The 10,285-nt window shown below is 37.2% G+C and overlaps 1 protein-coding gene across 1 annotated transcript; it reads right to left on the bottom strand.

The window, feature by feature from the left end:
* On the bottom strand, nt 1-10,012 carry LOC140154244 (uncharacterized). Its single transcript, XM_072176833.1, has 3 exons — nt 9,554-10,012; nt 2,986-3,020; nt 1-1,265 (listed from the first exon to the last, which is right to left on the bottom strand). Exons 1-3 carry the CDS (start codon nt 9,927-9,929, stop codon nt 924-926), a joined length of 753 nt encoding a protein of 250 aa, XP_072032934.1. The 5' UTR covers nt 9,930-10,012; the 3' UTR covers nt 1-923.
* Nucleotides 10,013-10,285: the final 273 nt, after the last annotated feature.

Consider the following 10,285-nt stretch of genomic DNA (forward strand, 5'->3'; position numbering starts at 1 on the left):
TTCATCAAAACATAATAATGGGCAAAAGTGTCCTTAAAAGCGCCCAATTTTGGGTGTTTTTTGTGAAAAATTGATATACCGAGTGACGGGTAGCAAAAACAGCAAAAAGTTTATTTAGGGAAGTCAACATCCTTAAGTCTCCGTGGCACTTCCCCGTACAAAATGTTTCGAAGAGCACCCCGCGCCGGATTTATAAAAGGTCCAACTTCTTTTATACTTTTCAGAAGTGTCTATCCGCTAAAGGACTAAGTTCGGTAAGTCCGAGAATAAAATGCAATAAAACCTTATACCCTATATATAACCCGTCTCAAGTGGCGTAGCCAGGACTTTTTCAGAGCTGGGGGGGGGGCCAATTTCTAGGAGGAAAACTTTGACGAAAATGGTCAAAAATGGTCTCCCACACAGGGGAGAAAGACTTCTCACAGGGGCAGCTACGCCACTGCCCATCTCATAACTTTCAGACTAGCGAACCCTTATATTTCGGACAAGCGAACTTTTTTCCCGGATAAGTGAACCTTTATTTGGACTGCGAACCTTCGGACAAGCGCCTGCAAACCTTCGGAAGTGATCGAGAACCTTTCGAGATGTTCGATGACACATTTGGCACACGTGGGTCATATTTTTCTTTTTGATGAGATTTTTATATAGATAGTAACATAACAAGAAACAAAACAAAACAGGATAATTGGGCGAGATGTGGCCCATGTGGCCGCACATCCCCGGGCGCACATCCCTCTCATCAGTTAGACCTTCCTCCTGCAAAGTCCCATATTCAACTTTTTTTTATATAGGCCTACTTTACAGAAATGTCAATTCTCATGGACCTGTCGAAGGGTAGGCCTATGACTAGGCGTATAGCTTTAACCTGGGACTGTAATGTGTCGGTTTACTAGACTCAGGCTGAATGGCTATATGGCTTGAAATTATGACTGCGTAACTCCATTGGAATCCTGATGCCGTTTGCTGCTTTTTCGAGTCTTTCTCTTCGTGGTAATCAGCCGAGTGTTCTGTTCACTTTCCTCCTCATCATTCGGCTCAATTTGCTGCTCCTCATCTTGCCTTTGTGTTGTATCACGGTCAGTTTTTATTAAGTCATTTGTGTCCTTCGTGATTTCTTTGGTACCGTTGGTTTCTTCACATAGCCCCTCTTTATCATCCTCCTTCATTTCTTTTGTACCGTTGGTTTCTCCACATGGCCCATCTTTATCATCCTCCTTCATTTCTTTGGTACCGTTGGTTTCTTCAGATGGCCCACTTGTATCATCCTAGATTTGAAAATAAAATAATCAAAATAATGTTGAAATGAAATCAATTGAAAATAATAAATAAATAAATAAATAAATAAATAAATAAATAAATAATGACTTGGCATAAAAAGATCATGGAAAGACAATATCTTAAGGATATACGAGGTATTGGGGTCGCAGCAGCCAAAATAAACCGATTTTCATTATCTGAATCAATATATTATTAAAAAATAACACTTTGGTGTTTTGCAAAAGTTCATTCTATAATCATACCGGTATACTTTGAAAACTAGCTTAATTTATTGTTGTTAATGAGTTATGTACGTGTTACAAAAGTGTTGTTCTTTCAGTCCTCTTTACAACATAACTCAAGAACCACAGGACCTACAAAAGTATATCTGTGTGATATTTGAATAATATTCTTCTACACGCTCGCTATGAATTGAGCAATGCTTAAGCTCACTACCATTCGCAAGATGCTGTGAACTACTTTTTTTCTGCTGCTTCGACCAACAATTTTATACATCGTATACCTTAAACTAGCAGGTCTAAAATCGAGTACAAGTGGCGTAGATTTCTTGGGGGGTGGAAAAATTTCTTGATAGTGAATCCAGCACCTTTTGGCAACAGGAAATGTTTATGGTACCGGGGAGGGGGGTGTACCGCGCAAAAATGCACTTTGGGGGCTAAAATGGCCAAATATGAGGTTTATTTGGTCAGAAACCAACATACAGTCGTCAACATTGGGGGTGGGGGAGATTGTATGGACCACCCCGGGCAGAATATTGGGGGGATCATCCTTCCACCCCACCCCCACCCCGGATCTACGCCTGTGGTTCAACATGTCATGTATCGTCCGCTCAAGCTCAACAACAATAACAACACGACGACACCACAACAATTGCAAGAACAACAAAATATGAGCTGAGGGTTGTTTCCTAAAAGTAAGGTTTCTATTTTGATTTCTACACAAATGTATGTAGGCCTATGTCTAGGCCCTACTCTTGCCACTCTTCATAGTATAATAATTTTGTGTATGTAGGCCTACCTGCAAGAAAGTCTTACCTTAAAAATAATTTTCAGAAGAAAAACGGGAAAAAACAAAAACAAACAAAAACCCAAAACACAGATAACCTATAAAACAGTCATTTGCATTGGCTATATTAGCTTTATATTGCTTGTTTCATAATACAGTCTGTCCAAAAAATGTGCAAGTGGAAAGCGCCATCTTTGGCCATTAGAAAATGCTGTTGTAACATGATGCTATACCGGGTACATCAACGTCCATGCAGGGATGATGTTTCAAATTCCGTTTGTTTCATTCATTTTGGTTTCGGCAATCCAGAGATCTGTTTCATACAAATGTATGAAACCCTTTTGTGCCACTTTTTAGAAAATTGAATATAGGGGCCTAATATTATATCCAAATACCTGTTCAATACAGTTAATATATAAAAGAACATTCATTTTGTAGGATAAGAAATGATTATGTAACAATTGCTCAGTATAATTTCTAATTTAGGAACTCGAAGTGATTTAAGCTTGATGCTAGATCATTGATTTACATGTACACTGTACAGCCCTCTTCCCTATTAAAAGTGGCAAAATTGAACAGAACAAACGGGATTTAAAAGCTAAGACTGCCCCCTTGACGTTGATGTAAGCATCATGTCACAATAGTATATTCTAAGAGGGCGCTTTTCACTTGTACAATTTTTTTAGACATCTGTTTACTTACCTTTGAAGGGTTCAATAACGGACTATTCTCGTCATCTGTAAACAAAAACGTATATGATAATTAAACATGTTAAATAAGCATGAAATATGAATTAATACATGAAACTGCAAAAGAAAAGCGAGAAAAGCAGTCCCAGGTCTGTGGCTCGAGGCAGGGCCGTACGCAGGAGTGCGTTCTCCCCACCCCCCTTTTTTTTTTTGCAAAAGTATATTATATAAAAGTCCAAAAAAAGTGCGAGCGTAGCGAGCCAAAAAATCTAGTTTTTATGTTTTTTGGGTCAATAAAAGTCAAAATTTTGTGAAGGTCCACTAATCACAAAATCATGCCCCCCTTGGAAAAATGGCTTGAGGCTATATAAATTGATAAGTCCTTTCCCTGTGATCTTTGCATGAAAGTGGGCATGAAAGGTTCCCGGGAAAGGTTATCATAATCAGGTGATAATTGAATAGAGAACTTGTTTTCCCTCATTTTAATGGTTCTTATCATGATTACAATAATAAAATGCTATTTGTATCAGCTATTGTTGCTTGACCAGTCCTAATTCCCAAACTATAAAGTGATGCACGAACAACCAGGCCTATAATACTAATGATTCACACCTTGAGTACAAATGTCCTTGCTTTTATTCAGTGATTTCGCATTAGAGTTTTTGATTTCATTCAGAAAACCTCTTGAGAACTCGAAGTTTTATGTTTATAAATAGGTCAAAACGGCTATAGCTCACACGGTGAAGCACGTGAGATCAAATTTTGAACATTCGTAGTGCAGTGTTTGTCATGTTTCGTGAATTTAACTAAAAATCGGCTAAAATGTTGGCAACTTATACAGATCTATCCCTCATGATATTATTTTCGGAGACATATGATTTTTCTCGCTTGATTGTGTTATAATGGACAATGTTGATTTTGATACAGGGTGTCCCCAAAAAAAGAGGCCCCTCATTGCGCCCTCTTTTTCTCCCATTTCTGAAAAGTTGATCAAAAATATTTTGGTATGTAATGAAACCTTGAGTCGTTAGCTATAATAAACCAAAACAATTATATCAATCGGCTCACAACTTTTGAAGATATGATCTTTTAAAGAAACGTACCCGTTTTTCACTCTGTCCACGGAGAAGGTTTGGCTACTTCAAAGATTGAAAAGGAATACACATACCATGCATGAATATCAAACATTCCTCAATGATAACTTTATCAAATAAGTTTATTTATGGAATGGGCTTTACCGGTGGGTTTATGGGCAATGGATTTTGTTAATAGTGTCATTAATTTGTGGGTAAAATGGATGCCGAATGGGACTTCTTTTGCTTTACTTGCAATTACTTATTTTTTCTTGGTTATTAATGGCTTTTTGTTTTATTATGTTTCTTACTTTCTTACTTTGTTGTTTCTTGCTTTTTTAAAATTTTATTTACAACATAAGTCTCTTTTCTTTTTAGGATAAAAGGTAGCCCTAAAAGTAGGTATGTCACAGTGGCTGCACAATAATTCTGTCATACTGTGCACGCATACATAACAGTGAATCAAAAAGCGCGCGGATCAAAGTTGGCCAATTTTTGAAAACATACATGTCAAAAAACGATTTCCTCGTTATGTTTCATTGATCACAATAATTTGTCTTTTTAATATATGGTAGGTGAAACATTTCCTAAATCACTATCAACTCCGCCGAAATTAAACACTGCCTAGTTTAAGAGTTAAGACCTGTTTTATGAATTTTTTAGATCGTCCATAAATCAATAAATATAGGTCTCTCGAAATAGAGGACCTAGTACCACCGGTCTGAAATACCAGTGTTTGTTATCATGTATTTTTTTCCTTGGACAATGAGTGAAACACTTCCCTATACCAATTGAAAACTCGGTGCACTTAGGCAATTAACTGCAGTTTCTTTTATTCAACATCACAGCAGGTTCATATTTGACAAAATCATGCTGTATGAATAAAACATAAATAAAACATTGAAAAAAGTAAAAATTACATATGCCTAATTAACATAAGAATGGCATAAATATATAATTAGATGTAATTAGCTAATTTGCATAATTAATGACTTTTTGTGTATTTTTTGTTACCAAATGAAAGAACTTTGGGTACTTATGTGTGCAAAAAAAATCGCATCCTCATATCATGTACGGTTCTCTGTTGGCATTATTTTTGCATATTAATTAGCTGGACTTAGTCATTTTTTAAGCTTTTATTTGTCTGCAGATTGGTCAAAATGGCTAAAATTGTATATTTGGTGGATTTATTACATTTATTCGAGGAGAGATTTTTTAATCTTGTTTTCTTTAACGAAGTCCGGAAAGATATGCAATTAATCTGTGATACTTAAATCAATGCTACCTTTTCAAGTAAGTGTCCGAATAAGCATTACAAATCCCAAAAATTACCATTTTGCCATTTATAGCAATTTGTGGCAGGTTTTCACCCGATTTCCGGGTATCTTCAAGTTGACGTTACATCACTTTGCATTATCCGATTTCAATTCTGTTTTTGTTTTTGAAGCATTCATAACGATGATTCAATTAAAAGCGTCAAATAACATGTTTCTGCTGCGCTTATTTTTGGGGTGATATACCTACTAAAAGGCTGTTTGGTTTGTCTTTGGTTCTTCTGAAGTGAGTTTACTGTGCTGCTCTGCCCTCTACCTGGTTGCCTCCTTGGTGAATACAGGTTTCAGCCCTGGTCCTCATTGCATCAATTGCGTTGCGTACCATCCTTGTGCGCCGGATACTTGCGAATGCATTCAGTAATACGTTTGCGAAGGACTTGGATTTTGCCTCAAAGGAAAAAAAATCAAGTGGCGTGAGGTCTGGTGGTCGTGCAGGCCACTCCACAGCATGAGCCATCCCAACCACTCTGTTTGCTATCCGTGTACAGAGTGAAAAACGGGTACTTATATTCAAAAGGGCATATCTTCAAAAGTTGTGAGCCGATTGAAATAATTGTTTTGGTTTATTAAAGCTAACGAGTTTTACATACCAAAATATATTTAATCAACGTTTCAAAAATAGGAGAAAAAGAGGACGCAATGAGGGGCCTCTTTTTTTTGGACACCCTGTATAAAGAAAGATGATTAATACTGAAAAGAAACAAAGAAACAGTTTACCAACCCAAAGTGTTACAATTAAACCCCGGAATTAAACAAGACAACAAGATCCCAACCGGCACACAACCCAACTTTTACAAAAAGCAAGGGAATGTGCCAGCATGGAAATAGAACCCACGACCTTCTATTATTAACTTACGCCCCTCTGGAATCAAGCCTTGAAAATCCATTGTATTTAACCTTAATATCCAGACATGTGATCTTCATATATACACGTTTTCAATGCTTTAGGACCTTGATTTCATGTACTGAAGTCTGAAGTATATAGAAGGACCATCCATGGAATGACCTAACTATGTGGCATACAACATTCAAATACCATCCTTGAGTGTTTTGATCCCATTTGAGTATTTTTTTGCTGTCTCAATGTTGGCACTTCAGACATGCTTCCTTCATAGGCCTACTCAAGAGAACAACGCAACGTGCAACCTCAGACAGTAGACTCATTGTTTAGAATTGACGTTTGACTGTTTGCTCTTTCAGAGTACGTACATGTACGTCCAATGCAGGTGCCAGGTTGCTTGGCAAAATTCACTTTATCTTTTATGATCACATCGATATGACTTGTTACATAACAAATTTATCATTAATCAAATAAAATATAAACATTGAGCAGTTTTACAGTTTCGTTTAAAGGAGTCTTTCGTCTACTGGTATCCCGGTCTAACGGTATCCCGAGTAGGCCTATTTGACAAAATACGCGATAGATCGATTGGTCTAGATTGACGCAAAAAGCTGTCTTGAGGCAAGCACATAGCCACATTAAAACCCTAAACATCTAGAACATCATGAAAATAGATGATCCCAAATCCGGTCCCAAATCTGCAAATGATAGCTCAAAATTCAGATGAAATCGTTCTTCCCAGATAGATTTATCACAGACCTACAAAAAATGTACTAAGGGACCGTTCACAAACACTTGTTGGGGGGGGGCTGATGCAAAAAAATTTCATCGCGAAAATCCCCCCTTTTTGACATGAAAATTATGGGTCAACCCCATAGAAAAGCATATAAACTCAATTTTCCCAGGTAAATTTGTGGTCATTTTTTCAGGCCCCCCCCTTAGGAGGGTAAAATTCTAAGCCCCCCTTGCATCAGGCCCCCTAACAAGTGTTTGTGAACGGTCCCCAACTACGAGTACGATGGTCATTCAAAACGTTCTACCTCCCCCTCATATATCTGCTTGTGCAAATAGCAGCCGTTTCATAGATTATAACCGGCCAAGTATCATAATGTAACTTGTGCAAAAAAATAGTTTCAATATCTTTTTGCATCTGCTGTAGGCGAAGTAAAAATGAAATCAGGATTCAGTCAGTGCCGTGTGGAAATGGTACGTGAAAATCTATACATTTATCTTCAAGGAAGACATTCAGTAAACCAATTTGAAGTAACCATAAAATACCATTCGGCAGCTTCACTCCAACAAAATCCGTTTTTCTCTTTTTTTTCTTCTTTGAAACGCCCAAGACATTTATACAGAAATTGTCTGTATTAGAAAAATACAGCTAGCTAACTATTGTCTGTCCAAATAACTTAGACACCCGGTTTTTAGGATATATTTCGAAAAGTTTTCACTTTGGAAAAAAGTCATGAAAGAAAAGTTGCTAAACACGGTCAGACCTAACAGAAATTATTAGTAAAGCGATGAAAAAATATTCTTCCTTGTCTACTTTTATTCAATTTTGACCGATTTACAGCAAGATATCTGGGTCCAGCCGAATATTCCTAATGACTTGAAACTTTTGATGGGATAATCTATTTACAGTAAGGGGTGTTTGAACATTGTAATCATGCATATTGATCAGTGATTTCACCTTTTTTTCTTTGATCCTTTTACTAATTCACAATAATGGCGGTCTACTAAAATGCATTCAACAAAAGCATGTTTGCAATCTACCGCGAGAGGTCGTCTCACACACATAACAAATACACTACGATCAAATAGGTTGATGACAATATTTGATTGAATGGACTGCACTGTGCCATGATTTCGGTGAAGGACACCTTTGTTTGGAGCCAATCAATAATTCCATGCACAACCTCTATAACTCAAAAGATGTCACAGTTGGTGCATTATAACAAATGATAGAGCAAGTTACTATGTGGCTGGAGTGTATTGTGAATTATACTCCTCACCAATAACATCAGAACATTTATAGTGCATACAATTGGTATTTTCTTAGAATAGGGCCAAGCCAAAAGCGTGCACAGAAGAAGATTCAAATACCGCGCCGAATTGTTGTAATTGGTTGAGGGACAGCTGGGATCACTTATAGTTAATACACTAAGAATAAATATGCCAATTAGAAACACTGTCTGCATTTTATGAACTGAATTATATTTTTCATTTTATAAAATGTTTTTGGTGAGGAGTATAATTAATTTACTATTCATCCATTCACTATCCAAAATCACCATACCTACAAATCTGTATAATGAGACCTTCCAAAATAATGGTACCCAACTTCTACCGGATTATTTTTAAAGTGTTGAGAAAAAACCTTCCAATTTCAATAGAATTTCTGGTAAACTCTCACTCAATGCTTTGGAAACACAAAAATCCCGTTAGGTCTTAGCGAATGTTAACACTTTTCTTTCATGACTTTCTTTAAAAGTGGATATTTTTTCAAATAAGTAACAAAAACTGGGTGTCTAAGTTAATTGGACAGACAATAGAAGCATTTTAAACCTGCTATGAAAATGGCACTTAGTAACAGAACACCAAGGAAACTTATTTGCATATAGCAAGTGACAAAAAGTGATTGGGTGTCTTTATCTTTAACTTGCAGCTCTGAGACAGGACTTTAGTCATTTCATACAGATAGATCGCAAGCAGATTCTCATGCTCTGCAATGACCATTAGGCATAACAGCAAACTTGCTGCATGGTATAATTTTCAAAGTTAAAATGCATTTTTACTAATAGCCATCCTGGTGTTTGGTTGCATATTTTGATGTTGTTGCAGTCATAATCTGTTGTAGTAGGCCTAATCATAACTCTTGCACATTGTGCAAATCTCGTAAGTGGGATATAGGCCTACCTATTTTAATGTAAATGTTTTGCGCCTTTTTTTACCGTTTCCAGTGTATACAAAATATTATTTTGCTTCTGAGGTCACTTACAAAAATCTAGAAAGGATGTCAATATTGAAGTAGACTGCTCTGCATCCCCCCTTTTTTTAATGAACAATTCATACCTTTCCATGCATAAAACATAATACATCTCCAGTGACTGCCTTGCCCAGAGAAAAGAGCACTTTTCTCATGGATGGCCGAGCTGTTGGATCAGAACAGGATTGATTTTCCATGGTCAGAGGGAGGGGATGATAAATTAAAGTGGTCTACTACAGTAGACTAAGTTTGAAGAAGCTACCACTGATTTACAGAACTGTAAGAGAGGAGGTAGAACTTATTGAATGACCCTCATATTACAATAGTACGTCTTTCACCATGTTTACCTGTGACATCAAGGCCAACTCCTTCGTCCACATCACTGGTCAAGTTCACTGTTAATTCCTTGTCGGCATGGTGGACCAACCCATTTGATGCATCTTTGCCATTGTCAAGTTCTTTTGATCCATTCACGATTGCTTCTTCATGTTGTGAATCAACCTCTTCACTCTCATCGTTCCCTTCATTTTTTGTCGTTTTCTGTCTCTTTACGGGGGACTCTTCACTGGTGTCGTCACCATGTTGATGTTGTTTTCTGCCATTCAATACTTCTCCGTTGGTATCCTCGTTTGCTCTGCGTTTTCGTGCCCCTGACATCCAAGATGTAAGACCAGTTGCCACTGAGCCTACTTGTTGAAAACTTTTGCTACCGTTAGCTCCCATTTTCAAGTTTCCTGAAAATTCTTATAATTTTAACAACATGAGCTACACTGCACTGATCTTATATCTTACTAGTATATGATTGAAGTGTCCTTGGCTAGGTGAGTGCCGGATAAAGTGCTAAAACACTGATTTTGTTTAATGCAATTCAATGCGCATGCCTGTGCGCTGTGCATATAAACACAACGGTCTTGTTGTAAAAGCTACTTTAGTTTGTTTAGTGTGATGACAAACAAGTCAGGGACAAATCAAATTGGGCGTGTTTGCAGTTGGCAGGTAAACGTAAAAATGGTTGAAAACAAAAAAAAAGTAGTTTCCCAACAATAGTGACATGACGGACACGGATCCAGCACCCTAAA

This window comes from Amphiura filiformis, chromosome 6 (genome assembly GCF_039555335.1).
Source record: "Amphiura filiformis chromosome 6, Afil_fr2py, whole genome shotgun sequence".
Lineage (NCBI taxonomy): Eukaryota > Metazoa > Echinodermata > Ophiuroidea > Amphilepidida > Amphiuridae > Amphiura > Amphiura filiformis.

Coding starts and splice junctions, on each gene's coding strand:
- LOC140154244 (XM_072176833.1), bottom strand. CDS start 9,929: ATGGGAGCTAACGGTAGCAAAAGTTTTCAACAAGTAGGCTCAGTGGCA. Junction 3,021..9,553: donor AGTTGGCCTTGATGTCACAG/GTAAACATGGTG, acceptor TTTTGTTTACAG/ATGACGAGAATAGTCCGTTA. Junction 1,266..2,985: donor CGTTATTGAACCCTTCAAAG/GTAAGTAAACAG, acceptor TTTCAAATCTAG/GATGATACAAGTGGGCCATC.